This window comes from Balaenoptera physalus (genome assembly GCF_965194825.1).
Source record: "Balaenoptera physalus genome assembly, chromosome: 7".
Lineage (NCBI taxonomy): Eukaryota > Metazoa > Chordata > Mammalia > Artiodactyla > Balaenopteridae > Balaenoptera > Balaenoptera physalus.
In genome coordinates, this window is record NC_138886.1 from 27,547,144 (window position 1) to 27,564,026 (window position 16,883).

The following is a 16,883-nucleotide window of genomic DNA, read 5'->3' on the forward strand; positions in this document are numbered from 1 at the left end:
TAAATTCCTAATGTTTACCTAACGTACTGGTAAGCCTCCCACAGAACATGGGTCTCTTGGATTTATACCGAAATATAACCTTTTCCCTTGCATATCATATACGGCAGAGCTTACTCTTGAGGCAGGAGCCTAGAAAGTCTAAATCAGGCACCAGAACCTTAATTTTCCAATGGCAGCAACGATCATGATTCTCTTCTCACTGTGATCACCACTGACAACCGCAGGTGCTAACTTAACTCTGGAAGTAGGCGTCCTGAACACAATTTTGAAGATCCACCGCAGACAAAAGACAGAACCCACCACACAGAGTCACTGGTTGATAAAAGTATTCAGGTAACCACATTTCACAGATAATTTTGGTCCTTCATCTATTCTCACTTGGGCAGAGATGGAGGCAGTGAGCGAACAGCAATAAGGCAGCCCAGAGCCAGCTGAAGAACGGCTCACGAAGAATGACAGCGGCAGCAGGTCTATCCGAACATAGCCTCAAAACATTCAAATATCGCTAAAAGCCTCTGTGAGGCTCTCTGAAATGCATCAACGAATGAAGCTCATGAGAGAGTGATAGTCTGTAAGTCAAATATCTCTCTGTGAGTGTCTGTGTAACATATATGCATATCTGCATATATCTACCTATATGGCACACATATTCACTTAGGGGAAACAGCCTGGCAATTAATTTGGAACTCAAATGACATGGTTACACATAGATCATAATTGCTAAACACAATGTTAGTAAAACGAAATTTATTTGTAAAACAGGACCTGTTATATAAAATGGCACACAATCAAGTTATACAAAAATACAAAATTTCTTTCTGATTACAGTTCTAGTTGCAAATGATCATTAGAAAGCATTCCTGGTGGCTTCCGAACAGCTGAGATTGCGAGCATAGGGAACAGGCAGCAGCAGGAGTCCACGGTGCCGGGACGTCCAAGTGAGGAGAAGCTAATTTCCAAATTCAACAATTCCACCAGGTCACTCTGGAGGGACACCTCCTAAGATAAGTAGCTCCTGTAATGAATGTCTTCTGTCCTGATACCCATCTTCCATACTTTTGCCAATCCTAAATTTACTTCCCAATGTTTCTTAATGTCCACAATCTGTGTGGTTATGAAACAGAAGGTAGTCTGAATTTTCTTACATGATTTGCTCTCTCACCTATTTGGATAATTGTTAGTTACGTAATCATATTTATTCCATTTCAAATGATATAAAAGAGCACAATGATATCGTTTAGTGACATCACATGTTAGAATGTTAACTTCTGGAGAATTAAGTGTTTCAAAATAGCTACTCTCACAATATTGTTTTCTGTGATCTTGCCAAGATGTGAGCTCCTGTTTCTTTAAAAAAAAAAAAAAATTCTGGACTGTTATTGCAAATATTCTGAAAAATCAGAAATATTACATGAGCTTTGAAAAGAAACCGAGGCATTTAGCAAGTTTTAGCCTAGCTAGAGTAAAGAACACGGATACTTAAAAAAAAAATACAATTTACCTTTTGCAGCAATTTAAAGGTCCAACCCTTTGAAAGGAAGCACATTAGCAAACAGCTGCTTATTAAGCCCTAGTGACATTAATTGTACACATTTCCATAATACCGGTCTAATTCACTGTCTAATTCTGGTAGGAGGCAATGCTTTCTTTCAAAAGATTCTCCTTCCATGGAATGATAAAATGCTGAGGCTTTTTTTTTTTTTTGTACAGAGCCTATATTTAGTGCAATAAGTTTAAAAAATCTGCTCTGAAATATTTACTTTACATTAACAAAAATAGCTTTTTTTAAAAAAATTGTAACAAAAAGGAGTTATCGCATAAACAGATCATGAATTATTCTTAGCAAATTACACTTTTTTTTTCTTAAAGCATTCACCATTACAATAAGCAGAACAATGAAATATTAGCCATTCATATCTGGTAAGCTTCAGGAATTAAAAAACCCCCCAAAACCCAAAACCCATCCCCAAACACAAAGAACATTCAACACTTGAGGATCAAAACATTAACCAATTCTTCAGTTAAACATTGTAGAATTCTGGATACTTAATGAATTGTCAAGGAGAGGAGCACCTGCCAGTATGTTTTCAGATTTTATAGCAAGCATTTGAATAAAATGGCTATTTAGCCCTAAGCCACTGAAGTTCCTCTGAAGCAGAAACCCAAGTACCAGAATTTTCAATGCTTTGTGTTTCATGTTTCTCTCCCTTTTTTATTCCTTCCAGCATTACTTAGTCTGCAAACCTATACACAGAAACCTAAAGGCTAAACTTGGCTGGGCACCCCAGCTTCCTTTCAAATCAGGCACACAAATGTGTGGAGGATGCTACTGACGTCAAAATGAAAGAAAGACAAAATGTAAGAGAAAAGTTTGCATAAGAAAGATTATCTACCCTTTCCTTTTTTACCTACTCTCTTATAGAAGCATTAGGGTAAACTACAAATACCTGAGGAGTTGGTTACTTTTTAATGTTGGCTGACAAATGCATGAGCTATTACGAAAATTCCCATATTGGGTCCACTTGTATGTTTCTAAAAGGAAAACGACATGGCTTCTTTGATTGGGGAAAACTGAATGGAGTAACTCCTTATTTACCTGAAAGCATATGCCTAGTCTCATCACACTAGGACTTATGCATCAGTAAAATAAGGTCTTGATTTTTATGCACACATCAGGGAAATCACCCCTGAATGAACTTTAGACAGAGAATTCGGTACAATAATTTTACCTAATTTAAATAACTAAAGTTAAAATCTCCTCTAAGTTATTAAAAATGTTAATCAGATATGAATCTTAACATTTCCATTAAGACAATTACAATTGAAAACATTAAATGACGGCAGTTGCCTTGTAAAAGCCACCCGTATGAAAGGAGTACATGTTTGACAAAAATAAGCATAAAAAAGGTATTAAATCCCTGTTCCTGTTCTCTGATTTTGGCTGATTATGTGTGTGTGTGTATATACATATACATATATATACACACATACATATACATATATACACACACCCACACACACAAATACATAGTTATGTGTATATATTGTTTTGGAATGTCAATGGGTTCCATAACGGTCGGCTAGGTTCAAGCAGAACTTGCTCCCGAAGCCTAGAAAACAAAGTCATACAGAGTATAATCTTAGACAATTACCATTAAAAGGAGATCATGAATGATGTTACAGATACACAGATGGTCACAAACAGCAATAAAGCAAAATGGATTGAGAATCCTTCTACCCCAAACCTAAATTCCAGGGGCTGAAATTCCTGTGACTGTTGAAAGTCACACTTCCCTCTGGGTCATCTTTGAGATATGCAGAGAATTCATCTCTAGTCTATATTGCTATAGTGCCCAGGTTTTTTCCTCCATTTTCTCTAAGTTTTTCCTGTATGATAGCGAGCAGATGGCCAGATGTCTCTTTCTTAAACCTCTACATCACATTTGGTAAATTTTTCTAAAATAATTTTCAAAGATTTATAGAAAGACCTTACAAACCTTCAAAGTTTCCTTAACTAGTGAGGTTCTCTCAAAAAAAAAAGTCTAAGAGGAAAACTGGAAGTACTTATGTTTAGTTTAGTGATGTCCTGTCAAAAGTAAAAATTTAAACCTCATTTTTCTGAACATTATTTTATAGACTTAAAAAAAACCCATATTAAACTATCCCATTAAGGAGACAGACAGTGAACTCCAACAGCAGTGTTTCTACAGATGCAGCAAAATAGTTATGACGCTCTGTTAACAGAACTTTCATCTATGGGAATAACATGTGAATTAAACCAAGCAAATACAAATAAGCAATCGTAAATTCTACCAATCCCCAAAATTTAGGAAGGAGTTTCTCAGGTACTTCTTTAGGGACACAAACAAGATGGTGGTGGTATTACGGGTCAACTCTTACCATGCATACTTCGAAAGAGAGCAGATTTAGAGGTACTGATATGCTTGAAAGATTTAACTATCCTGTGAGCAACAATTCACACATCTCTCATGGGGACTTTCTGAACCACTTAAAACGTCATTCTTAGAGATCAAATGCTACAATGTCCAAAGCACCAGAAAAACAATGCACATAGAAGATGTATTTTGGGAGATGGCAGAGGGCTTTGCCATTAATCTGCAAGCAACGAACAACATAAAATAAAAGTAAAAGTGGAATGAAGATTTTAATGCGGTGTTTGAATTAAGGGACATTAATTTAAAGCTGAAAGTAATATTAGGGGGAAAACATTTCTACATTTTTGGCTTCTGATGAATGCCACATAACCGAGGCAATTCTCCTACTATTAATACCTATGAATCAGGGGTTTAGGTAAGAGAAGGTATATTTGCATTCTGGTCTACCACAATTCAGCTATCTTTCCCTCAAGAATAATACAGAAATACATGCCAATTCATGGTCAAAGTAGCTAGTCCTAAACCTCTAATTATTTCTCCCTTTCTTTAAATGCTTGTTACTGAAGAGTGATTTAATGTACGCTTCAACCACTGGAAAGACAGAAAAGGGGGGAAGGGTGGTTTACATTTTAAGATTTTATATGTCTTTTAAAAGTTTTAGGTTTGAAACCTTATTTTCTGAACAATTAGGACAACCAAGCAGTGGCAAGAAGGAAACCTTCCTCATTTTTCCAGGCTATCTTAGGGTTGGCAGAATTTTCACTGTGGTCCCCCTCAGCCCACATGAAGTAAGAGGGATGCAGAAAGAAAGGGTAGGGAGGCAAGGAACCTGACAGGAGGGATTGGTGATTAGCGCCCCCTCCCTGTTCATCCAGTTCTGTCTGATGCACACTTAAAAATAAGAGTTACATGGCCATTCTACATGCTCTTACTTATGATTAGAGTGATCTGTGCCTTGGGAATATAAACATTGAAGTTTTGACTTTATCATCATCAATGCTATTAAGAGCAACACCAAAACAGGCACTGGATGGGGTTACAGAGAAGAGTTTATATCCAAACATTCTGTTGAGGCTTTAACGTAGGTTGAATATGCAGTTATTTTGCATGTACATATACCACACCCCCCCACCCCTGCAATGAAGCCATTTCCTTTATTCTTACATACTTAAATGGGCTTGTTTTATACTACATATTTCTTAAGTTGGACACCTATAAATCAAACCATTTATTAAAGTATAAAGAAGAAAGAAAAGAGAGTCCTCACCTCTCCTTTTTTTGGACATTATATGCAAATAGAAGGCACATTGTTTTAAAATTAAGTGTTTAAGGATGTAGGCAATTATATAATATTCTGAAATAAACATGCTATTTAAGAATAATACACTTGTAATACAAGCAGTAATTAGACCAATATAGCTAAAGACATCTGTCGTTATGCAGTGGTAAGAGCATATATGGGAAAAGCTACTCAGGATTTTCTTACACTGGTTAACTTTAAGTTGCTTTTATCAAATGAAAGGAGAGTGGTTATATATATCACTGACCAGAGGTAATTTATCTTTCTCACAATTAAGCTGAGGCTGGAGAAGACCAGATTGTCTTATTGAGTGGGAATGTGGGTGTTGATGGAAATAGCCTTGTTTGCTACTGAAAAATAGCTTAAGAAACAAAGAAAGTACAATCCAGGCAACAGAAGAAAAAGTCAGCAAAGGGGAAAAGACAGCAACATAAACAAACCAATATTAAAAGAAGGGGGGAATATGAATTTCAGCAAGTTGAAAGGAATTGCTATCATCACTTCTAAAATAAGTATCAAACCGTCAGTTCAAGTGCACAACCAAATGTTCAGTCCCATGAAAACTAAACACTGACAGTTAAAAAGAAAAAAATGGAAACTGCAAGTTCACCTCAGGGACAAAAATATCCCCTGCCCCGCCATGAACACTGTTCCTTTCAGCTTACTTTTACAGAAGGTGGTCTCAGTTGTGACAAGAATTCTGCCATCCAAGTGATGGGTAAACACACAAACAGAAAGAGCAGCACGTCCTGCGTGACACAGATCACAAAAGCTTCTCCGGAAGAAGTGCAGTCAGTGAAGAGAGAGAGAGGAAGTGAAAGTGAAATTCTTGGAGGGCGGCCACCTCCTCATCTCCACCTACCATCGGTTTCAGCTCTCTGGCATCTGCAACACCTCCCTTACCAGCTTCTTTCATTGCTTTCCTACTGTTTTCCACAAACTCCTGCAAAACAGGGACCAAATTACATAAATTCTTAGGTCCTTTCAGACTTCAGTTGGTAGATGATTTCTAAAGAACATTTACATTTTTGACTCAGTAATGGTAAATGGATGGCCTAAAAACATAGCAATAAGTAATATTTGGTACCACACACAAGAGCAGCTAAACTTGTGGGGATGCAATCTGTTGATATAAAACCTTTTTTCCCACCATTCCTTGTGACAATCTCACTTAGGCTCAAAGAGATGTTAGTTCTATGTGAAAGAGAAAATATCTTTTGTTTTTTAGAAAAGACTATTTTTCCACACTTAGAATATTGTTTTATTTGTTGTGTTACTTTTTCCATATCAAGGTTAAATGGAAAAGCAACAACATTTTACTCTATAAGCCTCCTCTTTAAAATAACCCTAGGAGGTAAAAGAAAGCATTGATACTACTAAGTATAGTATACTGTTTTTACCAAGCCATAAATAAGCTACTTGAAAAAAAAAAAGTCTATCTGGCCTTGAAATTACTCCATAAAGCAGGAAGACAGGGAGTAACAACCAGAACCAGTGGATAGAAGTAGTTAAAATGGGATTATGCCCGGAAGGAAACATTTCTATCCTGTCAAAGTTTATGGAGCACTTCCTCGTTCAATATCTCATCATTCTTATAGAGAAAACTAAAATAATAAAAACTATATTTTTTACTCTGCTTTGCTTCAGTGGCTTAAAAAACAAAAACAAACCTATCCTCCTAAATGCCTTAATCACAAGAGAGATGCGATGCTTCTAGGTCAAATTCCATTATGAAAATAATCAGTTAGGATTATAATTGAGATTATGAAAATGTCCAAAATGTAGCTGGTGATGTTCTTAGTAAAAGAGATAATGAGTACCAAATAGGTCAGTTGAATCACTTGGAATTTTCGAGATTGAAAAAAAAAAAAAGAATCTAGCTTATTTATTGATACATTTATTTTAGATTTAACTGGATAAACCATGTTTCTGGAAGATGGTTTGTTATTTCAAGGTCTAATGTTTAATCTTAAATATTATCCATTCTTGAGATAGGAATATTTTACAGCTTTATTAAAACACATCTTTAATTGGGCAGCATTTGACATTGATACTAGTATTTAAACCATATTAGAATGGTTTCTAACTTTTTTAAAAAATGTAATTGAGGTTCTAATATAGGGAGGCTGCAGAGGCTACGTAACTATAAAGAATCTGAATATAATATCTGTGTAAAGGTTCAGATCTTGACTAATGGAAAACAATACCATCTACCAGTCATGGGTCTGATAATCTGTATTCATTACAGAACTCCTTCAGTTTGGCCTGGCATACTTAGGATAATGAGTTTTAACAGGGCTGACAGCAATAGTACTTGGAAAGGTGGTGGATGGAGAAATACAGATAGGCACTACAACCTGGGAAATAAAACTTTTTGTCTTTGAGCTCTGATTCAGGAAAAGGCACTTAGAACACCAGCTGTCCAATGTTCCAGTTCAAGGGCTAAAGAAGTCTATTCAAGTGTATCTAACTGGAGAGATGGAGAGAGCAGTATGGAATAGTGTGAACTCAGGACTATTAATGGGAAACTGCTCTAGCTAGGTAGATGTGAAATGGTCTCGTCCATGCAAGAGGATCCTCTTCCCTGATTTCCCCAAGACTAACCTCATTCACGGGTGCTGAAGGTTTAATTCTGGATTACTCAGTTTCATATAATGGGAATTAAATACAGAGAATGGTCTACACAATATTTATATTAGTATTTTTATCCTTAAAGCAGCAGAGGGCATTTGAGGTACTTACCATCAGCACTTTATCCATATAAAATTCTCTGCCTGGGCTCCCATCATTGTATTTTGTATCAATGGCAAAACACAAGAATAATACATCCACTACCATTTCGTAAATGGACAGGAAGCAGTGAGCGACTAGGAAAGCGAAGAGGCAGACGATGATCAGAGGCAGCACCCATACTGTGTAATCTTGCTGGTAGTTGAGCAGCATAATCCCAGCCAAACCTGTGCCGCAGACTATCAGCACCTGAAGCGGAGAGAACAAAGATCACATTTAATAACCTCCTGCAGAAAACCACGATTTCTCCATCACTTGCAGACTTTACCGTTTATAAATGATGGGTGCACGAGCCCATGCCACCTCACATTAGAAAGCTTAATCCATAAATACCCATATACATGTATATCACATAACATAAACATCATCCTTGTTGACACTAAAAATAATCACGTTTTCCAAATGTTATGCTTGTTTCCTAAGACTTCACTCATTTAGCATCTGTGGCAATTTTTTTTTTTTTTAATTAATTTATTTATTTATTTATGGCTGTGTTGGGTCTTCGTTTCTGTGCGAGGGCTTTCTCTAGTTGTGGCAAATGGGGGCCACTCTTCATCGCGGTGCGCGGGCCTCTCACTATCGCGGCCTCTCTTGTTGCGGAGCACAGGCTCCAGACGCGCAGGCTCAGTAATTGTGGCTCAGGGGCCCAGCTGCTCTGCGGCATGTGGGATCTTCCCAGACCAGGGCTCGAACTCGTGTCCCCTGCATTAGCAGGCAGATTCTCAACCACTGCGCCACCAGGGAAGCCCATCTGTGGCAATTTTTAAGGTTAAATGTATACATATATTAGAAAAGAAATTATACACACTGTTAGCACTCAGAAGAAAATTATTGACATTGCAGGGCATTGCTATGTATTTTTTCTAAGCATTTTTACATATATGAAATAGTATTATATAAACATATCATTAAAAGCTCTTCATTAATATTTATATATCATAAATGTTTCATAAATATGTATTCAGCTACATATTTACATTTTATGGGTGATTTAAAATTTATTTAACCATTCTCCTACACTTGGAGACATATTGTTTTCAGATATAAATAATGCTGCAACGAACATCTCTAAGAGCTTTTTCTTTGTTTCATATTTTATTTCACATAGAATATGTGCTAAATTTAATATGATTTGCTATGAAGTGTTGATTTGGACTATTTGTGGAGAAAGAGGTTGCCAAACACACTCATGCTGTAAAAAGAAAAGAAATAGCCATTTGCTTACTGTCAAGAACCACCTACTCTGATGCTTCAACACTGTACATGCAGCACTTTAAATTTTCTGTGTTCCTTTTAATACTTTTTATTTCAGTTTTTCAATAACTCTATGAATGGCTTATGGCAAACGTTATCACCCTCATTTTATAGATTGGGAAACATGCTTAGAGGGGCTAGCTGATCTGCCCAAGGCCACAGAGTAGAATAAAGAGCAGATACCATTCAAAAAATGGTCTTATGATGCCAACACCAGTACTCTTTCCAGGTAAAAATTCAGCAAATACTTGGATACTGATATATCACCGTAACAGATTACACTGAATCCTAGCCACACTCTTCCCCAGCCCTTCACCTGGCCTAGCATCAAGCTTTAAATAACAAAGGAAAAGAAAGAGTTCTCTAGAACCACAGCAGCCTTTCCTTGCCCAGTGCTGAGGACAGGCAGACTGAGAATTCTTCTTTTGCCTTTCCCCCACTATTTATCAACACCAAAACATCTCTCACTCACCATTATCTTAACCAGGAATTTTAATGCATCAGAGGATATATTGGTTAAGCTATAAATTGATCCCCCTCTCAGATGATTTTAGGGAGCAAATCTGGGTCTGCTCCCCTCCCATCATTTTTTGTGGCAATATACCTATGAATCTTCTCTCACAGTGACTTATTTTCTGGGGTCATGTCCACAAATAGCTAATTAGGTCCATTTTTTTTCACTCTTCTGTTTCAATTTTAGGATGAGGTATTTCTTATACTCTTCTTCAATGTTTTTACATCCACCCTATGGGAGAACTCAGCTGCTTTACACTCTCTCTATGCCACTAAAAGTTAAACCACATTTGAAATGTTAAAGTCAATTATAGGCAGAAGATGTGGCTCAGACAAGTAGATGCTGAGACAAAAACTGTTAAGGTAGAACACTGTCACATGAGGACCAACTTCAAAAACTAGTGACATTTACCTTAAAAAGTCAAAGAAATGTAATAATTACTCCCCAATATAAGGAAAGGGTATCATGCACTCATTCAAGCAGAAGATACATTAGTGGTTCTCAAACTATTAGAGGGGCTGGAAATCCCTTGGGGAGTTTGTGAATAATGCAGATTCCTGGGTCCTGCTCCCAGAGAATCTGATTGGTTGGATTTAATATGAAGCTCAGCAATATTCACTTTAAAAGAACCCCTGGGTGATTCTTAGAAAGTCCACAGCCTATAAGGAGTACTGCTCTATATCACTGATCTCCATGGTAGAGTACACCTAGCCAAGAGAAGGTTCAAGAGAATCACCTGGGACTTCTATTTGTATTTCTCATACATTTAAAATTTTACACTTTATAAAGCATATATTAGTGAAAGCTATACATATGTCATTAATAAATAAATGTAAATATATTGGGGAAATGTGCTCAAATTATTTTTTGGTAATAGGATGTTTGATTTTAAAGGTTTAGACACTCTTGTTATAAAGGATAAATTATTTGTGATGCAGTAGAAGAGATTCATACACAGAGTAGGATGTGAGAAGCAGGAAGAAAAGGATGCTGGTTTTGGAGTCAGAAAGATGTAGGACTGAATCAGAGTTAGACCTTCTTAGTTTTGTGACTCTAAGCAAGTTCACTTAACTTTTCTGAGACTGTTTTTCCATCTTTAAGAGAGACACAATAGGACATACATCTCGTAATTGTTAAAATAAGCATTCTGAAAGCATTTAACATAGTGACTGGCAAACTTAGCTTCTTTCTTTCTTTTTTTTTTTGTCATCATAAATCTTGCATTTATGATGCCTTTTTCCCCCATTGAACCCATATTTTGAAAGATTTTGTTTACCAACAAAATAGCATCAACAAATAACTCATATTTTTTAAATAATTGAAGCCAGATTAAATTATCAGCTAGAACATCTAATTGTCATAAAAAGTATTATCAAATAGAGGTAAAATAATTTCAAACAGAAGCAAAGAAACAAGATTTGGGGGATTTTTTTGGTATAGTTTTATTGGCAATAAATATGCAGTATGCAATATTTATTAGACTTAAAATGCAATATCTATTAGACTTAAAAATATTTAAAAAGCTTCTAAATCACTATTCTTAATCTTTGAGGACCCTGTAGGCCAATGATCATAGGTCACAAGCCACTAAACTAGAGGAGCTAAGGTCTCTTCCAAATCTAATTTACCATTCCATAAAATCATTGGGGCTTCATAGAAATGGAATACAAGACACTGTCTTTTGTTTTCTTTCTAGAATCAAGGTTTTGAAAATTAAATTTTAAATTTTGAGATATTATGAATTCACGTGCAGTTATAAAAAGTAACAGAACGATTCCATGTACCCATTACCCAGTTCCCTTCAATGGTAACACCTTGCAAAATTATAGTACAAAGTCACAACCCAGATATTCGTACTGATACGACAAAGATACAGAACATTTCCGTCACCACAAGCATCCTTCGCTTTAACCTTTTATAGATATGCCTACTTCCCCCCTACCCTATCACTAACTGGGTGACCACATATATGGTCTCCATTTCTATTGATAAAATATTGTCATTTCAAGAATGTTATATAAATGGAATCATACAGCACTTAATCTTCTGGGATTGGCATTTTTCACTCAGCATAATTCCCTCAAGATTCATCCAAGTTGTTCCAGGTACTAGTAGTTTGTTCCTGACACTTTCATAATGTTTATTATGATCTACCTAGTTGAACTATCTGATCAAAAACTATTTCTGCATACTAGTAGACATTAATTTCATTAATTGTAATGAAAGAAACTCTTTAAAAGATTTATTGTATCCTGTGATCAGAACTATATTTTTGGAAAAGGAAAACAAGAATTTATCTTAGTATGTTGGAAACCCAGAAGTTTTTCTTTCCTCTTATCTTTCTCCTTTTTTGATTTCTCAATTTAAAAAGTGTTTACCTTTTATGGTTTTAAAAGTCTTTTTTTTACAACATTAGAAATATTATGTTATTCAAAATTATATTTTTCTGGAAAGCAACTTGGAAATACCTATCAAAAATCCTATTATGTATTTGAACTCATTAACTCCACTTCTAGGATTCTGGCCTCAGGAAATAAGTATTAATGTGGGCAAGAACTGGTATACAAAAGTTTCACTTTATAATAGTAAAAAATTGAGAAAAGTTCAACTGTAAAAAAAACAAAAAAATCCCGGAGGCTTTGTTAAATGAATGATACAACAACTATATAACCATTTTTAATAAAATGAGACATGCTCATAATATAACACGAAGTGAAAAAAGGATACAAAACTTCCTTTTCTACCAGATTTTAAATTCTCTTTATTGACTAGTATATAAGCAGCACCCAGAATAGCCCCTAGTACATTACCAGTAGGTACTCTATAAATATTTGTTGAATGACTAAAAGGTTATGATAAACCTAAAGAAAAAATTTTGACAGGTCGTTAGGTTGCTGAAAAACTCAAAGCCAATTTTAAAACACTGTATTTTATCATGTATATATTTTTCCATTATAAGAGAAATGCATACTTAATATAGAAACTTTATCATATCATAAAGTTTATCAACTTTATCAAAGTTTCTATCATATCATAGAAACTTTACCATTATATGATAAACTGGGGAGAGGTATTTGGAATCACTCATATTTTCAATATCCCAAAGCAATCGTTATTAAAAACATTTTGAGATATTAACTTTCTTTCTCTTTCTTATGCACATTTTTACACACATTTTTAAATGGTTCTGTGATGGTCTAGTAGTTTTACTCAGCTTTTCCACTTATTATACACATTATCACATTATAAACTCAATAAAAAACATGGTTTAGGGAATTCCTTGGTGGTCCAGTGGTTAGGACTTGGCGCTTTCACTGCCATGGGCCCGGGTTCAATCCCTGGTTGGGAAACTAAGATCCTACAAGCCACACGGCGTGGCCAAAAAAAATTTAAAAAGTTAAAAAAATAAAATAAAAAAACAGGGTTTAAGAGGTGAATAGTCTGTTGATTATTATTTCCAACCTTTATTGTTAGGCAGTAGATTGTTTACAATTAGTCACTACTATAAGTAATGCTGTATTTAGAATTATCTCCAGTAGTTTACCATCATCAGAATCAAAAGGCTTTAGGGGGAAAAAAAAAAAAAAGGCCCAGGGACAAAATTAATGACAGTTGAGGCAATTATAGCACATAGTGATTAAAAACTTTGAAGTCAGACAGATCTGAGTCTGAACTCCAGCTCTGCCACATTCGAGTTTTCTAAATTTGGACAACCTACTTAGCTCTCTAAACTTTGGTTTCCTTTTCTGTAAAATGAAGATAATAGTAGTAGGTCTCCTTACAGGGGAGGACCAAATATAACACTTCACATAAAGCACTGCCCTCAGTACCTGGTACCCAGCAAGTGTCTCAATCAGAGTTACTAAAATCATCATCGTGATCAAATGTTGCCACTTGGTATAATTTTCTCCGTTATTCTTTATATGTCTTCTTATTTCTCTTTTATTTTAATTGCTCTGCATATATATATGTTTTTATTTTAAGTTGCTTCATATCTTTCTTAGCAGTAGGGGTCAATTATAAATACATAAAAAATGAACAAAAAATCTGAAGCCTTCCTGAGTTAGTCACATAGCACATAAATAATAGCAATGGTTAGTGACAGGGTCAGACCTGTACTCATTCATTAACATGAATTAACTCATTCAATTTTTACTATAAAAAATTTCCTCTTACTGTTAAAACGTGACAAAAGCAAATCCAGGAGTCATAATGTACGTTTAATTACAAATTTTCAAAATAACTATCTGTATGGTTTTATAATTCTTTTTAGATGACAATTGCCTGAGAACTTAAAACTACGTTACACAGTGCTAATCAATGCCTTTCTACATCAAATATTTAATTCCCTTTCAAAAACATTTTAAAGGCACAGTGGTTGGAGTAACTTAAGTGTTCAGCAGTAAGAGAATAGCATTTGATGGAATAGTGGCCATCATGATAATGAGTAATTATGAAGATTATCAAAGTAATACAAAAAATGTATAGATAGAATATGAAGTGAAAATAGCAGAACAAATAGCTATGTATACCAGGATTGTTATACTATAGAAATATAAGCCTGTGAAAAAACACTGGGAGGGAATATAAAAATAAGTTATTAGGTTATAGTGGTGGTGCCGTTTTCTTAACTCAAATTTTCAAATTTTCTGAGTATGTTATGGTTTGAAATATAGATACAAAGATAAAGTGAGTCCTCAATTATTATGTTATCTAATATTTTGCAGATTTTAATAGCACAGAATAGAAAAACACTTTTGAGGACAGTTAGGTCTCATTCCCTAACATCTCTATTTTAAGGGGTTTATATATGGTAACGATGACTGCTAATATTCATCAAGAACTTGCAATGTGTCAAGCACTATCTTAGGTACCCTACACGTTATTAATCAGTCTAACCCTCACAGTTCTAGGGGTTTGGCACTATTATTACCTCAATTTCACAAATGGACAAACTGAGGCACAGAGTGGTTATATACCCTGCCTCAGGTCACACAGCTAGTCAGGCCAGGATTTAAATCCAGGCAGTCAGGCTGCAGATGCACTGCCCCTAACCACTACACGGACTCTTTCTTAATTCAAAATATGTAATGGGCAAATTACTTAACTGCTCCTTGCCTCAGTTTCCCCATCTGTAACATGAAGATAATAATAGTACTTCCTTTACAAACTTATTATGAGGATTAAATGAGCACAATACATGAAAAGTACTTAGAACAGTGCCTGACACATATTAAGGGTTTTGTAAGTGCTTGCTTTATATTATGTGACTTTTAGTTTTTTTGTGAGCTACATATATTTTTGAAATTAAAGAGCAACTATATGCATATGCAAAAATTTACTGTCTGTCTCAGATAATATACTTGGTCTTATTACCTTGCCTAGGAATAACATGAAATCCCCCACTGTGTTGATGGCAGCTACTCGCAAAGCATTCTCCACGAGAATGACAAAGGCATCCTTCGCTGAGGTGCAGAAGTTGGTGCTGTTGATAGCTGTGGCTGTGTATGCATTCTGGACAAAAGCAAAAACAATTTTTCATCAGTAAATGTAATCTTTAAGATTTAAACCAAACATAGTTAAAGCATAGCTTGTAAAACTATTTCACAGTTAAACCCATGGCTTTGGTGAGGTACAGATTTAGATTAAGCACAAGGATATATGAGACATTAAAAAAAAACCTGATGTGGTAACGAGAGCTTCTCATTTGGCCTATTTTAGGTCCTTTAAAAACATTGATATTTATTAAAACACACATAAACTTTTCCAATATCCATTAACTTCTTCCATGTATTAGTAAATCAAACCACAATTTAAACTTTCCTAGATATCTTGGGTTCATTACCTTGCATATCAGTGATGCATTATTACCACTTTAGTGATCCTTTAAAAGCTACACACACACACACACAAAGGCATCAGATTGCTGTGCTGCTTTATCTGGAACACCTCCTCCTTGGTACTTTCTTCTATGCTGTCTTATCTCATAGTTCTTGCAATAGACTGCTGTTTGTTGCCGATCTTATACCCCTCCCTCCTGGGGCAGGATCCTAAATCCCCTTTAAGAAAACAAACCTTCCCCATTCTCTTGGAGTCTGAGTGAGACTGACACTACCTCCAGCTCTTGGGGTGGGCCTTGGTTGATGTAAGCCAATCAACATGTTCTACCTACAGCGACTCTGATTCAGGGATTGGTACATAAACTAATCAGAGCCTATGAAAGTAAAAGATATTCCCTGGGGCTTCCGGGGGGGGGGGGGGGGGGGGAAGAAGTTTCCTGTCTCTTCCATAGGTGCTCCTGACAAAGCAGCTCTCTCATTTTTCTGGACAGCAAGGTGTGAGGGTACGAATTGCCATGGCTGTTTTGCCAACATAATGGAAGTCAGAACAGAGAGAGAAACAGGTACTCGCATTGGGTGACAATGTTTGCATGATTAGGAACTAGCCAGAATCTGGACTTCTTAGTTATTGAAGCTAATAAATTGCTAAGAATCTCTCCCTTCTCCTCTCTCCCCCACCCCCTTCTCACTCTTGCTCTTTTTTAGGCCAGACTGAGTTGATTTTCTGTCCCTTGTAGTACTGACTCCCCAGCTGACATACTTTTATTAAGTCACACCTGCTTCTGCTGCCCCATGTTTTCTTTGACCACTCTGACTTTTTTCCTTCTTTTTTACATTGCATTCTAGAACAGCATTGGCATTTTCTGGGAAATGTGAATAAGTAACGTAACATGAAATATGTCTGAGTCTTAGAAGGGAAAGTATAAGGACTTTGTAACTAAAACTTACGGTCCTAACCAAGAGGGAAGGAACCCAGCCCCACCCATCAACAGTCAAGAGGATTAAAGTTTTACTGAGCTCTGCCCACCAGAGCAACAGTCAGCTCTACCCACCACTAGTCCCTCCCATCAGGAAACTTACACAAGCCTCTTAAATAGCCTCATCCACCAGAGGGCAGACAGCAGAAGCAAGAAGAACTACAATCCTGTAGCCTGTGGAACAAAAACCACATTCACAGAAAGATAGACAGGATGAAAAGGCAGAGGGCTATGTACCAGATGAAGGAACAAGATAAAACCCCAGAAAAACAACTAAAAGAAGTGGAGATAGGCAACCTTCCAGAAAAACAA

The 16,883-nt window shown here is 36.0% G+C and overlaps 1 protein-coding gene across 4 annotated transcripts in view; it reads right to left on the bottom strand.

The window, feature by feature from the left end:
- SLC44A1 (solute carrier family 44 member 1) overlaps positions 1-16,883 on the bottom strand; it is a 210,480-nt gene that overhangs the window by 54,357 nt on the left and 139,240 nt on the right. For 3 of the 4 annotated variants that reach the window (XR_014266181.1, XM_082471199.1, XM_082471198.1), the window contains exons 13-15: positions 15,131-15,268; positions 7,939-8,175; positions 6,059-6,139 (exon numbers count right to left, since the gene is read on the bottom strand). Coding sequence is in view for 3 of the 4 variants with exons in the window: in XM_082471199.1 (XP_082327325.1) it covers positions 6,059-6,139; positions 7,939-8,175; positions 15,131-15,268 (456 nt within the window). In the remaining variant the exon portion in view is untranslated. Of the gene's footprint in view, positions 1-732; positions 3,111-6,058; positions 6,140-7,938; positions 8,176-15,130; positions 15,269-16,883 lie in introns of those variants that run through there. The other variant, XM_082471197.1, reaches the window with a different exon arrangement.